Source organism: Rissa tridactyla, chromosome 10, assembly GCF_028500815.1.
Source record: "Rissa tridactyla isolate bRisTri1 chromosome 10, bRisTri1.patW.cur.20221130, whole genome shotgun sequence".
Classification (NCBI taxonomy): Eukaryota; Metazoa; Chordata; class Aves; order Charadriiformes; family Laridae; genus Rissa; species Rissa tridactyla.
In genome coordinates this window covers 21051184-21071125 of record NC_071475.1, presented here as the reverse complement: position 1 = coordinate 21071125, position 19942 = coordinate 21051184, and the positions used below count along the sequence as shown (strand labels likewise).

Here is a 19942-nt window from a genome sequence, read left to right as displayed (position 1 = left end):
CACCTTATTGGTATTTCTGTTATTCCTGCCAACCAGTTTCCTATCATCTTTCATTTGAAGGCTCAGGTAGAACGCAAACATGAGAGACACAGTTACTGACAAAACTTCCTTGCATTGTGTACAGATGTGCAATTAAAGGTAAAAACTCAGGTATGTTTGTAACAGCAACATTTTTATGATGCAGATGATGTGCCGAACATGATTGAGTAACTTTGGGATTAATGACACACACGCGCGAAGGTAGATTCACGCACCTTTCACCAAAGTGTGCTTGTCTGTGGGAGATGAGCGAGCAAGCACTCGAAGCTTTGGCCAGATTTTGTCAATCCGCTCTTGCTCAATCTGGAGGGGGGAACACAGAAAAAAACCCAAACCAGTAAAACTGTTAGCCCATGATGAGCAAAATGCAAAATATATTTCCATCCATATGTCAGATGATTCACTTCACTACTCAGATCTGCAACTTTTCTTCAAAAGCACGGAAAAATTATAACAGCTATCAATGCTGCAAATGAAGGCAAGGCCAAAAAAGGCCGTTTAGTACTACCAAAGCTCAGCTGTTGGCTAACGCAGGTAAATTTGCCACAGTGTCTCATCAGCCTTAGCATCTTTACGGATAATTCCACTCAGAATCGTGACTCTAGACATAGGGTAGTGGAGTTTCGTAAAGCTGATCAAGCACGTTTATAAGTAAAAGTGTGTTGTTCTAGTCTACACGTGCATCCAAGTTCTTCACTTCATTTTGTCACCAGCAATGGCAGAATTTTCTCTGTATACCAATAGCGACTAGGAGAAAGGATTCCAGCAATCGATGCAAGGAGTAAACGACTGTGTCCGTTCATTAGTGACGGACTCAAAGGCACAGCACAGAGTTTATTTTTTTAAAGCTAACATCAGTAGCCCGTGTGTTAGTTCCATCTGTTATGAGGAGTTAAAAATCTTCCAAAGAACAGATTAATTTATGCAAATCACTGGAGTGAGTGGATATAGCAGTACATTAGGTAAAGTGGTATATAATAAAGAAATGAGAGGAGCTCTCAGTCCAGATTGCATTTTTATGAGACAGACCTGCAAACTGCTGTTGAGTTCCTTCTCCTCTGTGCTAACAAACCTGCTTTTAACGTGCTTGGTTTTGATTTCTTATAGACTAGTGCTATGCACATGAAACTGATAGTGGCTCTGCATCGGGAAAAGGCTGCATTTTCAATGGCACTTTGAATTGCAAAAGGCTAGCAACAGAAAGAAGTAGCAACCTCTCCAAGCAGTCTTTACTGATACGAGGTACACATCAGTGCAGCAGAGACGACGTGTCAGTGTTCTCGCCTTTTTTAAATAACATTTTCGTAATATGGATGGATTTAGTATATGAACTACCTCTCCCTTCTCATTTCGGATCCTTCTGTTAAACTCTTTCCCTTCAAGGCAGAGAAAGTCTTCTCCCGGATGAATGATTCCACATTTTATGGCAATGGCACGTGCTGTGTTGATGTTGTCTCCAGTGACCATGCGGACTGTAATTCCAGCTCGCTGGCACTTCCTTATGGCTTCTGGGACCTAAAAAGCAATACAACAGGAAAGAAAATTCCTAGGTGAGAGACAAAATATGTCAGGTGTTTCCCATGAGAATATTCTGAGGCTAAGAAATTTATGAAGGAAAAAGAGAATCAGACATGTTACGGCATACCACAGCTGCCTGAGTGCTACGGCACTGAGGTTACGCCCCAGGAAAGACAGATCTTGTATCAAGAAGCACACAAACTGTTTGTTAGATCAGTTGCCTGAAGCTTCTCCTGACTTTAATAAAAAGGGTTGGTCTGCAGCTTTTTTGACCTTTAGCATCAAGGTACAGCATGCTGAACTTAACATACTCAACAGACATGTAAAGATGAACTGAGAATACATGTATTTTGGGCAGAAAATGATCTGACTTCGGATCCAAACTCTCCTTTCAATAAGATTATCTAAAAAGTTATTATAATGTAGCACTATTACACTAATTCATGCATATCAATACATGGATATCAAAAGGTGGAATTCCTAAACATACAAGTTTAAAGTTTCATGAACAATTTACATATTCTGAAACTGTAAAAATGAAACATGATTTTAGTTATGCTCCTTTCTGCATGAGACCAACTTTTCCTGCTGCAGAGTGTAAATACCAGTGAGAGAGAATTCAGTGTGTAACAGGGCCCACGAGATTAATGCAGAAGCTATACATTGAGACGGGGCATCATACACAGCTTATTTAAAAAAAAAAGATTTATGCAATTAAAATGTATAAGAGCTAGGAAATTAATTCCTAATAATGAAATAAAGCTCTTTTAATAGAATTACTAGGGTATATGAAGTCAGTACCTATAGAAAGGCTACTTATGTATAGATCAATTTCAGATGGGGAAAAAAAAATCTATTCCCTTAAACTGTATTATAATTAATGATAATTTATTAATTATTAATAAGTAGCACTCTAACCAATGAGTGCTGTTTCATCATTATTAGGAAAGCATTATTTCTTCAAGGAAAAAAAACCCCAATATTATTTCACTTGGAAGAATAAGAAGTGTGTTTAACACTTCAAGAGCCAAATAAAAAATTTTAAGAAACAAAAAAAATACTATTTAAGAGAGGGGATCAAAATGGCGACAATAGCAAAGCCTCACTAAAGCCTCGCTATATGGCACTGCCAGTTCAGTGCAGCTTGCTGATCACAACCTCTGTCAGAGATACAAGTGTACTGTAGAACTCAATGCCAATTAGAGTGGATTAATCTCACCCATTAGTCCAGAAACTATTACGAAAAGGAGCCCCCCCCTACAACATTACACTGTTCATTTTGTGCATTCCTAGATATTTTAATTTCCTCTATAGCCGCAAGTATGTGATGCTGCTGAGGGCAGGACGTTGCCTTTTAGATGGCAAGCACTGCTCCAGTCCAGCGTGGCGAATGCTGGGCTGCTCCTGACTTCATGGGGCCAGAAAGGCTGTAGATCCTGGAATCCACGTTAGACTGAAATGATACACCTTTAAACGATATTGTACATAATGACTATTCTGATCAGTGAATATTAACTTCACACCACGTTTCTGCATCTTTATTAAAGGCAGTTGTGAAACTTCTGTCCTCCAAAACGCCTCACTGAACTAACACCTAATTGAGGCTCAGACTCAGACTTTTCCCATGACAACAAAGAAAACCACTCCACCCTCAGCCTGCGCCCAGGGAACGCGCTGTTTGCAGAGTGACTCTCCGTCAATACGGATTACAGAACCAAGAGGAAAATTAAGGGACAGAGGTGTAACTTCCCATTTCCTCATCTCTACTAACTGAGAATATTCTTCCCACAAGCTGTATCCTGGAAACATTAGTTGGACCTGAAGCCTTTTAACATTATGAAACAGACTTCTACGGGGAACATACAATCAGATTAAATCCATTACTTAAGCAAATGACTCCTGATTTACCCATTTTCCACATCAATAATCCTGACTGTATCCCACTTGCCAATTTGGAACGCCCTTTGCATCCACGCTTTAACTGTGGCGACCCTCGTGCATAGGATATGACAGATTTAGATGACCGTCTGTAAAACCAGAGTATGAACCATGAAGGAGAAAAATAAATTACAGTGCAAACAGAAAAAAAAGTCTATTCCCATAAAGTGCCAGTCCTATTAAACAAGGTCATGGGAGGGCAACCTAGTTTCTAACACATCTCAAACTCACATATAACTAGAGAAATAATTCTGTTTTCCTCTTCTCTCATTTTTTTGGACAGCTGGTGGGTGGTATCTGATTTAATACTGTGTACAGTAATTACAGTTAAAATATTGTTCATATTTTTTTATTGCTGTAAGGAAGAAAGAGTGTTGGCAGACTGAGTGGGCAGTAGAAGCAGATATTTTCCATCAGTTTTTCAGAGCTTAAGTACACATTTTAAAATTTTCTGGTTTATCTTCTCTCTGCAAAGAAAACCTTCTAATGCCTGCATGCATGCAGAAACTAGCCAATGCAGGAATATCTATCAGAATCAGGTGACAAATAAGTAAGTGACATTTGGAAGTGATTTATGTTCATCTCCCAGAAATAACAGATTGTAGGCGTACATTGGCAAATGAGTATAAGCCAGTACAGGCTCATTAAAATCAATCCAGAAAGGTTGTCAAAATCAACAGAGAAATCTCTGCAGGAACAAGACATCATCCTATTTGTTCTCGTCTTTTATATTTATCAAAGAAAAAAAAAAACACAAAAAAAGAGATAAACATCAAGCAGGTAGCTGAGTGTTTGATAAAAACAGCTGCTCATAATGAATAAGCTAGTGACTGAATTAACCCAGGAATTACACAAAAGTCACGCGTGTCCAGTGGTTACACTCCACACAAAGCCGGTCAGCTGGCTGGGTATCGTTGAATAATTCATCCAAAGCATTTCTTTTAACGTACGGAGGAAATGCAAGTGCAAGAAAGCTCCCAGCAATACCATCAGCAGAGAAACCACGCCAGCATCGCACCACTGACGCTGCAGGCATTCACCTATTCCAACACTCCAAGGGCGCACCTGAGCAACGTGGAAACAAGGAGGCTACCATTCTGCACGTGTTGGCTCCAGCCATCGTCTCAGGGAAAAGGAAAACACTGAGCTATCCCCAGGAAAAGTGGGAATGTAATTTTAGGGAAGCTAAAGGCTGCCAGGATGGCGAAACTGGATCGTTCCATTGGAATTACCTAATCTATCACTTCTGTCAGAGTAAATTCTGATATCCATGAATACTGGGAATGTTAATAAAACACTTCCCACTTTAACAGTGAAAAGGGACAAGGAGGGAAAAAACCCAAATACCAAAGTCCCCAAACCCAACTGTAGGTATGACCAACATTTGGTAAAATTCTGAAATTATAAACATTTTATTGCACGTCTTGCAACGAAGTAAGAAGTGTTACTGCGTACTCTGGTGTTAAACTACAAGAAATTCAATACATTATTCAAATAATTATCTAGAAATAAAATGTTTTCCTGCCTTCATCTTCTTTCATCCTTCACACAAGTCAGGCTTCACCTCTTTATTTTTAGCAATACCATTCATTTTTACCTCAAGCTCTTAAGAAAATACTCCCTACGAGATGAGAGCGGTTCTCTTACAAAACACACTCATAATAACGACATGAAAGGATAGTTTGCAGCTATTTTCAATAATAACTGCAAATCCCACTGCTACCCGTTCCCTCCGTCTGTCATAGCACACGTAACCTGGCTTACGGCTATTTTCTAACAACACGGATCATGAGTCAATGTCGTGCGGGAGGGGAAGAGGAGGGATTCACCCTTCTAGTGGTCACTAACGGTTACAAACTTCATGAGGTTATATATACGTGCGCTACAGCATCAAGGCATCACTGCAGACAGAACGTTTTAAGAATGTTTTTAAATATTTTTAAAGACTTGCAATGTCAGGTGTAGGGACAGATGGATTAGCAGCAAGAGACCATCTGATGACAGATAAAGGGAATGCTGTTTATCTGATGATTACAGAGCTAAGGAGTTTATCACACAGTTTCCACCTAAGCAAGATTTACTTTATATTATAACCTTCTTGATGCTGAAAAAAACCCTACAAAAGTCCATTACCACACAAAGCATGGTCACGCAGTTGGTACCGGCACCTGATATAATTAGATCGTGCTAGTTTCCAAAGTTACAGCAGTCAGAAGTATGTAAAAGCCTACTTTATAAAGGACTCGGAGAAAAACAAATCAGATTAATTTATACTTTGGATGTTTTAGTAAAAAAAATAATTTCCTAACTTGTCTAGCATTGCCACCAAGTCTCAGTGGATCAAACACAGAGATTTAGACGTGATTAAAGAAACATCCAGCAATAACGTAAAATGAGACAGAAGAATAAAAGAGACAGGGATTGGTACCAAACTACTTTTTGCAGCACCAGAACCCACTCGTTTTGTATAAGAGAAATTTGAGTTATCTTCCAACGGCCTTCCTCAAAAGCAGATCACGGTCATCAATCCCCTACTGGAACAGGGGCAGAATGGAAGAGAGGGTTTCCTGGAGCAGAAGAGGAGCGCAGTGACGGCTCCCCCCACCCGCGGGAGGCGCCGGGGTGGGATCCCTACCCTGCAGCCACGGCCACGCGCTCGCCGCTGAGTCAGAGAGAAAAGCACTGGAGGAAGAGAGCGGAAATGCGAAAACGCCTGCATTTTATCCTCAGCACTTTCGACTTCGGGACTTACCTCCCGTCACTGTTTCTAAACTGTGAAATGGAATTAATTCTCCGTTGTCAAGATTAATTATGAAGCACCTTGTACACAGGTCAGAAACAAAGGTTCTGCTTCTTAATCTGCCCTTTGTATTGCTGTAGTAACATAACGTACAAGTTTAGTGTAGCAGGCACGTGCTTCCAGTCTGCACACCCTACGCTGATTTTCTCCGTTTAGTCGAGTTGAAACTTTAGTCATATTTTTACAAGGCATTTACATATAGTATCCATGAAATCTGCAGCCGTTCCATGGCAAAGCTTTTCCTTGGCCAAATACAACACGAAAAACATCTTTCCTGAGTAGGCACCAGTTACAATGTTCAGACACTTGGTGAAGTGGCAACTGCGCGCAATTTCTGTGGAAAGTGAGCAGGCTGCAGTTACCATCACGGCAATTACAATTCCTGCACGTCTTCTCTCTACTCTCAGAGTTGCATATCACCGCGTTACTTAAAGGAATATTCTTTAATATCTGGGAGCGTAATAAAACCTCTGCTGATCAGTCCTCCTGCATACTGCTCCTTGGGAGAAGGTTAAGTCCTCTCAGTCCCGTAGTTCAAAAAGCCCTATTTTGCTTTATTTAAATACGGTTGATTAAAAGCTGATTTTTTTATCAAGTTAATGATTTGACTTTTTATCAAGTGAAGTCTATTTCCAAAGCTCACTTCTATCTTCTTTGACATAATTAATTAAAAAAAAAAAAAAAAAAAGATAAAAACTGCAAGAACTGTAGTTCATTTTATGTTCAGTTCTCTGAGAAATGCTTTATAATGTCAGGATTTGCTTTACCTCTGGCCTTACTGGGTCTTCAATGCCAACAACACAGATGCAAGTCAGGTCAGACAATATGTCGTTTTCGTTGTCCCAGTCAGGCTCCGGGCTGCTGCTGAAGTCTCGGAAAGCAACACAGATCGTTCTCAGCCCATCGCAGGCCATAGGTTCAATCACTTTCTTCACCATTTCGTCTCGGTCACGTGGTCTGAAGATGCGAGGTTCACCAGCTGCATTAAGGATCCTGGAACATCTTTTTTATTTATAAAAAAAAAAAAAATAAAAAAAAAAATTGATGGCATATTTGCACGACTGCTGAAAAGTGTTTCCTTGTGTCAGCTTGTTTCATTCAACACTTTCTTTTTTTGATGGCAAGTTTTAAATTTTTGGTGTAAACTTCTAGATTAAACAAGAAGATTCACTACTGAAATATCAGACACAATTTGTTTGTAACTTATTACAGCGACAGCAAGAGCCCTTCATCCATTATTTCCTCAATACCCATGTAATTAATGAGCTGACAAATTACAATGAAACTGAAAAATCCTTATTTTCCAAATGGGTTGAACGTAACGAATCCATTTGTAAACTCCCGAATGTAGACCCAATTCTTTGGCTAGCCAACGATAAGAAAAACAAGCCAGTTTTGCAAGAGTGGGCACTTGAAAAAAAATGAGAAAAGAACAGTAACAGCTTATTCTATTAAAGCGTATCGTATTTCTACCATAAGTAGCACATTCCAAATACCGAAATTCCCATGTATGTCTTCTTAGTGTTAGAATGTTTTGCAGTTTGGAAAAACACAGGAACTAACCCATTGAACTTACTTCTTCAGAACAATTTCAGAAGCTCCTTTGCTGTACATTCGGAAGCTACCGTCTGGCATTTTAATGACAGTACTCATTGACTTTCTGACAGAGTTGAACGTGTAAACTTTATAGAGTTTCTCCTCAGGGATGAGGTTCCGAACAGGCTCATAATCCTGCTTCAAATCCAGGACAAATCCCAAGAGGCCACACTCCGTCTTATTGCCCACCTGGCGAGGCAGGCCACCCTCCTTCTCTGGTGGCTGGAGAGAAGAAAATACGAGATATTAATTGCTCTAATGATAAGCAGTATACAGTGCCTTCTGAACAATTAACAACAAAGTTACAGCGTACAGTTCAAGATCTGAAACTCTCAGTGTACAATCGTGTGACTTCCAATTTTTAAAAGCCAGCAAAAAAACCCTAGAGCTTTAACAGACTCACAAAGAGGAAAATTTCTCCAGACAAACAGCTCCATTTGCTCTCTTGCATTTCTTTTCTTTGGAATTAGCTATTGGCAGTTGAATAGCTTGTGACGGTTAGGCAATACATCATTAAAAATGAAATAGCGTTCTTTAGGTTTAAAAGTAATTAATTCTCATTTGTCACAAAGCAAGTATTTCCTTTTCTGGCTTGCTTAGCGTTATATTGTTTTGCTGACTTTCATGCTTGTAACCGTGACTTAAAGAAAGATCTTTCCTTTTTTTTTTCCTGCCAGGCATTTTTTATGTAAAAATAGATCTGCACCTAATCATAACAGTAAATCTCACCAAACGAACAAACAAACAAACAAACATTTCATTTACAAACTTTCTCGGAGATGCAATACAACCCCACAAAAAGTTCCTGTGTTGTCAAGACCCCACGCTGACTTAAAGCGACCCACGTATGAGCTACAGACTCTTGATAACTTACATTTTCTTGTACTCTGTTGAATTAGCAAAGTGTTGCTTAAAGTATAGTTTAGCCCTAGCTTATGGGAACCAAAAGAAGGGCGAGTCCTTTCACAACTTTATTTTGCACTGAAAACAGGTTTTGATTTGACTCAAGACACAACTGTACGGCATCATTTTCAATGTGACCTCCAATTTTTGCCTCACATTTTGCAGAATTAGGACTGCAGGACTATATTCAGAATCCATATTTAATTTCACTATAGACTTTAAAATCCAGTCTACTTCAGAAATGGGATTCCTAAGGAAATGGAATTCCCTACATTGCCCCTCAGTGGGACGAGGGGTAATGTAGGGAGTGATTAAAATTGCAAATCAGTAATCCTACTTAGATTTGAATTCTTGCAACAGCCACAAAAAGGGAAAAGGGGACCTTTAAGAAAGCATTAGCAAGTAAGTTAAGTATTCCAGATAACCTCCAATTGCAGCTAGTTTAAAAAATGAAGGTCAGATAGATACTAATAGACTGGTCTAGAACCGAAGTAAGCAAATAAACACAGATTCTCCACGAGAATCCTCTTTCTATCACCAGGAAAATATACACCTGGTGACAGACAGATTAATGTCATTTCTTTTTCAGAGAGATGCATCTATGGGGAGCAATACTTAATAATCTAAAAATCTCCGTCTTGAACAGATTATCCTTCCAAAAAGAACTGTAACATCTTTCTTCTATACGAACCATCATTTTTACTGATTTATATGGGTCATATTTGTATTTCTGTGACATTTTAGCATTACTCCAGGGTCAATGTAAAACACTGACACTCAGCAAAAATGCTAATAAGATGTTTTAATTTTATTATACGGTATAAAAATTTGCCCTGCTATAATCCCATTATACTGTGATGTAACTTCCCTCTGGATTCTCAAATTCACTTAAGAATCCCTAATTTAAAACCCAAGAGCTTGTAGTTATGTGTATCTGGAAGGATTGTTACATTCAGCGGATATGAAAATCTGTTAGGAGTCAAAAGATACCCTTTAAAACACACTTTTGTTTAAACAAATTAGGTTCATTTTCATGACATTGCTGGCACACAGTTCCTGAGGCATGCCAAGAACTTCAGGTTTCTCAAAGCACCAGAGTAATTGGCTTCACTGCCTGGGTCGTGATGCTCGGAAAGGCTGATTTCTCTGTGCACATCAAATCAAACTCCTTCCATTTTAGATCTAAATCCGCAGCTATGCTTTGGTTCTCTCTGCCACTGAAGTCCGTGAATCTCAACACTGACTTAAGTGGGAATGTGAGCAAACCGCTAGGGAACGCGCACCGGAAACCAATGGAAGACATCAATTTCTTTCCATCAGAGACATAGAATCCAAGACAATAGTCAATTTATGCATATGTTTTCACCATGACCTGGTGTGAATGGATATTGAGAAAATAAAAATCTACCCTCATTTCATCAGACAGAAACCCAAATGTTAGCGGCCTCCTAAAATTATTTTTATTTCCACAAAAAGTAGATCACACTCTCCTCTTCTTACAGTGGCCTAAAAATAGATTTCTTTTAGCGAGTATCTTTTGAATGCAAAGACGTAAGCAAGGGGAAAAAATACCAGCGAGAAGAAAATGAACAGACATTTCAGAAAGGTTTCAAAATCTCACAAGTGGCCACCTCTCTCCAGAGCAGCTGCTGCCTCCATACTCTTTGTACATTGCATTATAACAAAGCATATGGTGGTGAGAGCTGGCAAGGAGCGCTTCCTTTCCTGCACTGTTTCAGCTCAAAACCTATATGCCAAAACCAGTCTCCTCGCAGATTGTTCTTGACAATCCTTTGCAGAAGCTGCTGGCTTTTCAAACTTCCTGCTGTGCTGTGTCTAAATTTATTTACTGCTGACATCTGCAGTTTATGTCACCTGGAAAACAATTAAAAGGACAATCCAGAGGGGTTACTTTTGAATAATTAACAAGGAACAACTTCACTGACTCCTCGGAGAATGAAAGCTCTTTGACAACATATGAGAGAAAGGCTTTGAACTGTGATTTGCAAACCGGAACTTAGTCTTTTGGAATGCTCCGTTTCCCAATGAAAGAGCTTTTGCGACTCACAAGATGGCTACGGACTGTACAATCTGCTACTAGAGAGAGACTCATCCAGTATCTTCCTCCAACAACTACTTTCCACCAATCCCTGTAAAAAGTTTTCAAATGTTTCTTCCCAGCCTTTGTACTATTTATGTAATAATATTTCAATTGTAAGCAAATACTTGCACGCAAACCAAACTGCAGACAGATGTTAAAAAAAAAAAAGTTGCTACAACTATCAAATCAAAATAGGTTTCTAGGTCAAAGTACAGCTGTATTATTAAGGCTTAAAAATACCGACCCAAAAGCTTGTATTGACCTAATACTGACTTTGGATTACAAAAGGAATTTTCAGAATTATTTCACTGGAAAATAATTGTCTAATAAAATGGGTTAAGAAGGAAGAAAGACAAAACTGTGGGCATAACTTAATGACGTGCTCCAACTTTTCAAATTAGATTAGGAAATTATAATGCTTCCATTTTTACCATAACACTTACGAAGGCTCATTTTCCTCATTGCCCCTTTTGATGTGAGAAGAGAGGACATGGCAAGAAGATTCAAGCAGTCTTTCCAAATTAAAATTTTAGAATGGCATATATTATCTGAAGTCTTCATTTGTTTTATGTTATTCTCCTGTGTTCTACAGATTGATCTACTCCTGAATAATGATGACTGTAAATACACCCATTTTCTTAAGATAAAAAAATGCACTTTGCTAGAATATTATATGTGTATCGAACGCTCCATTTCAACTCAATTCACAATAGGCAGAGAGAGGAAAATACACTGCTTAAATTAAATTGTGAAATTTTTTCCCTTTATTTACTCAAAAAAGAGAAAACAGAACAGGATGTGCAGGAATTTTCTCTGTATATTTAAACATTATAAAAATGTTTAAATTATAATAAATATAAAATTTAAACTAACTGAGAAGGATGAACGCTGTTCCAGCCATGTAATATTTTTATTTTTTAATTCCCAATCCATAAAAAGGAGAACTACTAAAAAACTATAGCACTATCAAATTGAGAGACATTCCCTTGTTACAAGATTTGAGTCAAGGGTTTAATGGCAGACATCTAAAGCAAGACTAAAACATACCAAATTTATAATCAAATGGATCAGCTTTTTGTAGATATAAGTTAATTCAACTATTTCAAGCTAAACCAAGACAGATTTAGAAATTACTGTTTATCTTAGAGAAAAACTTAAAAATGAAAGGGGTGAGTTCTTTTTAGCCAAGGATTAAGAATCTAGAACTATGTTTGACTAATTAAAGTTTTCAATTACAAAATGGGAAACGGTTTCAAAAGACGTGTTGACCGGGCGTAAGAAAGCAGCAATCCTAGACACGAGCTGTTCCGGCTTCCATTTACGATTCCCCCGGGTGCTGGTACCTCCAGAAGCTCAACAGCACCACTGCTTTTTCTGCCATTCCCTCAGACCCCTCACCACAGCTATGGTCTGGACTCCGGTTGCCAAACACCGGCAACAAATTTGCTTCATCTTCCGTTTTGTTCTTCACGCCGTATCGTGAGAGTATGTATTGTTTCCTAGCTGTCCCCCCCTCCACACAACTACGCAGGAACGCACAGCCCTGCAGAAGAGCGCAACAGAAACGCAATCAGCCTGGAAACAGGCTGCAATTTTGACACACAAAGGTTCTCTTTCAGAAATTTTTTTTCCACTTTCAGTTATTGTTTAGAAAGCTTACTTAACAATCCTGTCTGACTTTTCTCTTCCCAAAGTGTACTGTGGAACTTTCCCTTGGTTTTACTGAACTTCTGCCCACGTTATACTTTCAGCGCTATCCCAGTGCACAGCATACTGCTGGCTTTCTGGACAGAACACAACTGGCGTATTAATTACACGCATGACGAGGATAATGCTAATTAACCAAACTCCAAACATTCTATTAGAATTCTTGAAAAATCTTTTTGTTGATTAAAACAAAGAAAAACAAAACGTCAACCTAAAGATAAATTTCACTACAGACACTTGGCATCAGCCCTATACTGTTAAAATGTTATGAATTTAATTTCCTAAGGTCTTTAGTTAGGAATAAAAGTTCTATCTTTACATCTTGTCTTTATATCTTGTGCAGATTCTGATCTTTGCTGCCCCTGAGGACACATCTAGAGTAGTATTATTGACTTGACTGATGAGGAAGAGCACAATTTGCCCTCAGACTGTATAGAATTTTAAGTAGATTTTCATGTTAATGATGAATAATGTTACCTCTGTTTAATACAGAACATAGAAAGCAACACACTTTCTGAAAATACATATGCTATTTTACAACCCAGAATCATCAACGCAAGGCACAGTGCTGTTGAATTTCAGTTAAATTGAAGTCAAAAGACAGTCTGACCTGGGGTCAGCGTAAGGGATTGAAAAAAACCCAACCAGTTAACAACTTGGAGCTGGTTGTGTAATCATTCTGGCATCCGAAGAAACAGGCTGCGTTAACCTTTTGTACCATTCTGATCTCTCTCACTGCATTTAAAGGCCAACATTTAAAAGTTTAAAGATTTGATTTATTTTTTTTTTTAGTTCTTATGCACACTGCTGAGTAGACTAACATAGGTGTTCCCATTCACTTATGCCTGTTCATCAGAAAGTAAAGTTTATCTTCTTTTTACCTTCAGAGGATTAAAACTTTTTATACGCTAAACTGACACATATCTCTTCCTTTATTTCACTTCAAGCTCAAGCAAAGCATTTCAATTCCAAAGAACTAGAGGTCCCTTAAGGATGGTGAGCTTCTGAAGTCCCAACTTTAATCAGTTTGTTCCATAATGCATCATCTTTTGGGTCCCATGATGACACATTCATAATTTCAAAGCCTATGGTATATTTGGCTTTAAACCAGACAACAACGAATGTTTGTGAACCCTTCAATAGATGCTGTTCATGCTCCGGTAACAAAGACTGTCTATATTTTCTAAATATAAGAGATTTGTGTTTCACAGGCTATGTAATGGTGTTACACGGTGCTGTAGAGAAGCCAGAAAAACATTGTAGGGTGGCATGCAATATGTTTTGAGGAATGCTAATACAGCTCATCTGAAATAATAAAGTTATAGGCTTAAACAAGGAATTTGATTGTGGAGAGTTTCTGACAGAGCAGACTCAGAGGGAAAAAAAAGAAGACATTCACTTCTAATGGTGGCGTATATTTTGGGCTCGAGGATTATCAAGAGCATGTTTTGTAGGAAAAAGAATCAGACAGGAAGAATCAAACCGAAAGTAACGGGAGAAGGGGAAGTGTTTTCAGTAAATTCCCCCTTTATTACCAAGTCGCTCACATTTTCTTTTAATACTTCCTACATGATGTACACACTTAACATCTCCAGCACAGACAGGAGGACATGGAATGTTTGAATCCAAAATCAGTGGAAGGAACAGGATTAAGAGGAAAAAATGCTTTTACACAGACGTGTACTGGTAATCAAGCACGTCAGCAGTACTCCCTACCATAAAATAGTTCTAAAAGAAAGGAGTATGTAGAGAGGTAAATAATAAATGGATCTCATAAATAAATAAATACCTGAAATGTCACGATTGCTGCCCTGAATTGACGCGTGTCCCATGTTTCTATTCTGAAAAGACTGTAAAAGGGGTTACACCAGGTAAATCCTTTTGGTTCCCATCATCCGCCAAACCCCAATACCCACAGCAGCTCCATTTCCTGGGAAAACGTGCACCAAGTCAGTCACGGCAAGTTCTCCCTGTCTACGCTCCAGGCACCAGCAGCCACCACCAGAAGCCTATCAAAATCAAGGCAACTTACTCCAACTCCTGACTGAGAGGCACTGATTTGTTAGCCAGCCTGATACATCCCAGATCTAGACAACCTAAGAGGAAAGCACTGGAAACATGTTTCAGCACTCACAAGAGATACAAAATCTGAAGACTACAATGAGAAATGTAAACATTGTGTAACGGTAAACTTATACATTTGTAAGTTATTACCTAATACTAGTGGCTAGCGCGGCTGCCTTCTCACCGAACCAGCTACTGTACAGCCCCTTAATTACTGCATTTAGACCTCCAAGCAACAGTAAAACTGTAGCCTCAAAAGTCCATTTATATCGCATGTCAAGCCTAAGTCGGGACCCCAGCCTGCCGGCAGTTCAAATTATTAAAGCCGTAAGATAACCTCCGTATGCCTCATGGATCGAGGCTGGCCAGGACGCCCTGCTGAGCTCAGTTACAGCGTCTCAGCAAGAAACGAGCAGCAATGGAGAAGCAGCAGAAGAGATTCCCCACCACTGCTCAGACCCGCATCACCCGGCAGCTGGCATGAAGCAGGTCCTCAGACGAGCGACAGCAGTGTCTCTGGCCCTGCGCCCCAGCACAGGCCCCTGTCTTGTTATTCAAAAGCCATTTAACCATCAGATCTGCTCAAATTTCCCAGGAAGTTGATAAAAGGAATTTTTGACTCATTACCGTATCGGGTGTAAGAAACAACATATTTGCACAGCAGCCAGAACAACGCAGTTATTAGGTACAACCGGCATAAACAGATCTACCACAACAGTTGGAGGATATTCAAATCCAGGCTTCCTGCATGAGATTAGCTCTGATGCAGGCTAATTATTTAATTTTTAGGAGGATAATTATTTAATATTTTTTTCCTATTATCTAAGACAGACCTGAAACTGATGCAACAGTCTATTTAACTAATGCAATGCTGCGGTACCATGTAATTCTCCTTGCTCGCGCCTGAGACGGATACAAGCTTGTTCAGATATAACGTTATATAAAAACAGCGGTTTTCAACATCTCTTGTTGCCTCAAATAACAGCAAGGCAATAAGCATATAAAAAGGGGCCAGCTGTAATTGTGTAATGTATCAGAGTGACATTTCCCATCAGCATGGCAAAGCGAAGAGAGCGGCAGTGATGCGGCTCCGCGAATACGGACTCACGCTTGTTTCAGCTCACGTAACAGGAACAAGGGAAAAACGATACTCTCCATAAACTCCCCCGAGAGTGATTATGAAAGAAGATGAAATCATGCATGAAGAACAGACTGAAAGGCTGGTGTGACAGTCTCTACTCCCTCTCTCATCGACTGCTACCTATTTTTACATTCAAAGAGAGCTCGTACTTTGCCCTTAATTTTAATAGCCAATAATTAAATTACCCTTTTGGTTTGAAAGGCAAATTTATCTTTGATTCATTTGAATAATAAAAGGATGAGGCCACAAAATACTACCGCAAACATGAAAATTGTTTCTTCTTCTCACTGGCTAAAGGTAGAAGATGCGTGTGTCTGTCCTGTATACACCTTGCACAGAAGTACAGAGCAGTGGAGACCGGCAGGCACCAGCCTCCCTCTTTTGGGAGACCATCTAAGCCCAGTGCCCGGCGAAGCAGGTCCAACTACAGCAGGTCGCTCCAGTCCAGCCGGGTTTTGAACGCCTCCAGGGAGGGAGACCCCACAACCTCTCCTGGCAACCACCCTCACAGTAAAACGTGTTTTCTCACGTTTAAATGGAAATTCCTGTGCTTCAATTTGCTCTCATTGCCTTGTTGCCTTTCACTGGGCACCACCGAGAAGAGTTTGGCTCCATCGTCTTTACTCCCTCCCATCAGGTACTCAGACACACTGATAAGGTCCCCCATGAGCTTTCTCTTCTTCGGGCTGACCAGTCCCTGTTTTCTCAACCTCCACCTTGCTTGTCAGGCACTCAGCCCCATCATCCACATCATTAACGAGGTGATCGAGTACTGGCCCCCTGATCACTTGGACACGCCATTAGTGACGGGCTTCCAGCTGGATTTGCTGTCATCACACCCAGCAGCTCCGCCAGGTTTCCATCGACCTCACTTTTCTAGTCCGTCCTTCATCAGTTTTTCAGTTCGCCCTCAAGAGCAGAGGATGCAAGTTGAAAAGACAGACAAAACATTTACCTTTGCAGTGCGTAAATTTTCAGACCTGCAAAATGTTGACCCGTATGAGCAATTTGCGCTATTCATAAGAGACTATTACTCCTAGATACAAAGAACTTGTTAGAACTAATTAGAACAAAACCAGTTATTTCCTTCAGCTTCACAACCAGAGAAAAAGGGGGACAGCTATCGTAGAAGCCATATTTTAGGTAGTTAAGAAAGCTAAATTTAACTACTTTCATCTACGTAATTGATTTAATTGGGCCCAGAGCAAGGATTTTGGATCTCAAATTATGAAAACATTAACTGATAACTTTTTAAAATTAATAGTAGCTTTTCATAAAGTCCTGCACGTGTAACTGAAACATACTTATTCTAAGGAACCAAACACTGACATGTATCTCATATTTATACGTTACAGCTTATTAGCGACTTCATAATCAAAAGACATGCCACATGAGTTACTCCTTTACAGTTCTCTAATTCAAGCTTTTTCTTTTTGTAATAAATACTCTACATTTAAAGATTAAAATTATTAAAATAGAAGGTTGGATGACTTTTAATATAAAAAATCATTTAAAAAAACCTCAATTCAAAATGACAACAATTCATGGCTGAATTTAAACAGAAGTACATTAATACACCACATTACAGCGCAAAGAATGAACTCTGCCTTGTTATGACACTACTGATTAATCATAGATACGATCAGGGCACTCCAGCCTTGGTGTTTCCAGATTAGATTAAACTGAATTTTACAGAAGCAGATTTTTCTCCACATGTTTCCCAGAAGAGTCTTGGCATATTTATTATAGTATAAGATGTTATTCCTCTGTATGTAGAGACTTCCCTATTGTTGTTGATCAAAACCATTCATATGTTCCATTATAACTTATCATTTAATGAAAACCTGGCTCTCAAATTTTGAAATTAATGTATTCCATTTCCAAATTTGGACACTAAAAATCTCCAGTTACATTCCCAGGGAATTCACTGGCAATTGTTAGATTTATACTAGTGCCATCCCGGCTTTGTTTAAGAGCAACAAGAACTGTTGACAAGTAACCTATATAATCAAAATAATTAGACATAGTAATTGTTATTAACTTACTTTAATTAACAACCAATTTACTTTAAATATAGTCTAAGTACGAGGTTTCAGTTAAAGCTAGCTGTAAAGACAGCAGGAAGCACGTGTTTCTCCCCTATTAACAATATCATTAGAACACAGACCAGAGTGGCAATGCGACATTTCTAAACCAAATTGATTAAAATTAAGAACAGATTAATGATTTTATAACTTTCTGATAATTTGTCCCATATATTTGCTGTATTTCGCTGTATTTTCATGAATGACAAACAAGCTGAACGTTCTTCTTGAAGTGCAAAAGAGAAATTGCACTTAATTGCAGAATTGTAATTGGTACCTCCGTAATGACAACCCAAACATCTGCTACCTTGTTTTGGATCTATTAAACTGAGGGTTTACTGCATGCTGTTGTTAGACTGGCTTAATGAGTGCTGCAGATGCAGAAAACTGAGACAGGAGACAAACTGAACAACGCTGAGCTCATCAGGTAGTGAAAATTTAATTTCAAGGTGACGCCTGCAGTTTAAAAAGTGTATTTCCAAATCAGAACCAATACTAGGGATTTACATGGTTTTGCCAACATTAAAAGCATTAATACATCTATTTTAGGGCCGAAACCTCATCTTTTAGATTTGAGGAAACAGAGATACATTTTCTTTAGTTCCAACACTGACCTAACCAGCAACTGCACATTTGGAAAACGTCCTTTGAGTCACTGGAGTACACACTCTAGTCACCTACCAGCACTTTCCCCCCCAGCGTCTCAAGACTTTCCCTCACCAAGGCTGCCTATGACAACCTTATTCAATGTTCCTGAGCACGTTAGCATCAAAATTACAGTTACATAATCTTCCTCACTTTTAATTAACTAGTTAACTCTAATCAAAGTCACGTTTTTTTAAGAATGCCTCCACCAGCAGTCTGGAGTGTTTCTTGTGCATGCTTTCTACTAGCCAACCCACGGGAATTTCAGCCACAAAGTTGTGGAACCACACCATCTATTCCACCGTACCTAAACAGACCGACTCTCACGTTAATTCGCATAACCTTCTCTGTGCGTTTTATTAATTGGAACTGGAAATGTTGTAGTGCACTGTAGACATTAAATCATCATTTTAGGCTACTGAATTAGGAAAAAAAAACCAAGCCCAAACAGGCCCACTATCTGAAAAATGTGTGCTGTGATAATGACCACAGTGTACAAGAGTTTAATCACCACATTAAATAACAGCAAATGCATGGCCTTTGCATATGCGCACCAAAAGCCTGGATTTCAACAAAAGAAATAGTATTTACAGGTAGCTGATCTGTGCATACAGTCTGCATTTGCACAAAACTTACCAATACTTCAGATTTCCTACTTTTCCACTAAATGTATCTCAGATAGGAAAACTCAGTTTCTAGAAAGACAGAAAATCTTTCCAGATAAAGCAAAAATCAATCTCAATATACTCACTGCCTTTCTGGTTGCAGCACAATTACAAATAATTTGTATAGTTTAAGGCGCTAAATTTAGTAAGTGCAAAGCAAATCTAACCACATGAAACGTAAAAGGAAGTTTTTTCATTGACTTAAGCTACTGATTATAGCCCATCATAATTATAGATCTTCTCTGTTAATAGTCCTCATTTCCAGAGTAAGGCCAACGGTTCTTCAAGCGTCTATTTCTAAATGATTCTAAAAGCACTAACAGCAGCTATTTCTCCTACCATACAAAACGTACTCCTCTGTAAATCGATATTAGCGCCTATCAGCTGAAATTATTTATAAGTTGGTTTTGGTTTTTTTGGGCGAGGCAAATACATGAGCTCAAGTGTGTATACTATGTTAGAGCAATACTTATCTAATATTTTCTCTGAGGGATGTTTTCTCACGATTGGCGGGGTAATGTTTGAGATGTGTTATAAATTCAGTGCTTCGGCCAGTCCCTCTCCTTGTCAGGATGCTAAGAACGATGCTTTTACTGGGCAGAATACCAGACTGCAGACAATTTTTATCTCATTATTCATTCAGAAGGAAAGGGGACAGGAATGATGGAGAGGGTGAACATCTTGTCCTTTTTATCGTAAAATTCTCCCAGAAAAACTCCTCTCCCACCTCTTACGAACATA

The 19942-nt window shown here is 39.0% G+C and overlaps 1 protein-coding gene across 10 annotated transcripts in view; it reads right to left on the bottom strand.

Moving 5' to 3' along the window:
- ATP2B2 (ATPase plasma membrane Ca2+ transporting 2) overlaps window positions 1–19942 on the bottom strand; it is a 429010-nt gene that overhangs the window by 43988 nt on the left and 365080 nt on the right. For all 10 annotated transcript variants that reach the window (XM_054216330.1, XM_054216336.1, XM_054216334.1 and 7 more), the window contains 4 exons: window positions 7872–8113; window positions 7063–7297; window positions 1375–1554; window positions 255–342 (listed from right to left, as the gene is read on the bottom strand). In XM_054216330.1, coding sequence (XP_054072305.1) covers window positions 255–342; window positions 1375–1554; window positions 7063–7297; window positions 7872–8113 — 745 coding nt within the window. The remainder of the gene's footprint in view (window positions 1–254; window positions 343–1374; window positions 1555–7062; window positions 7298–7871; window positions 8114–19942) is intronic.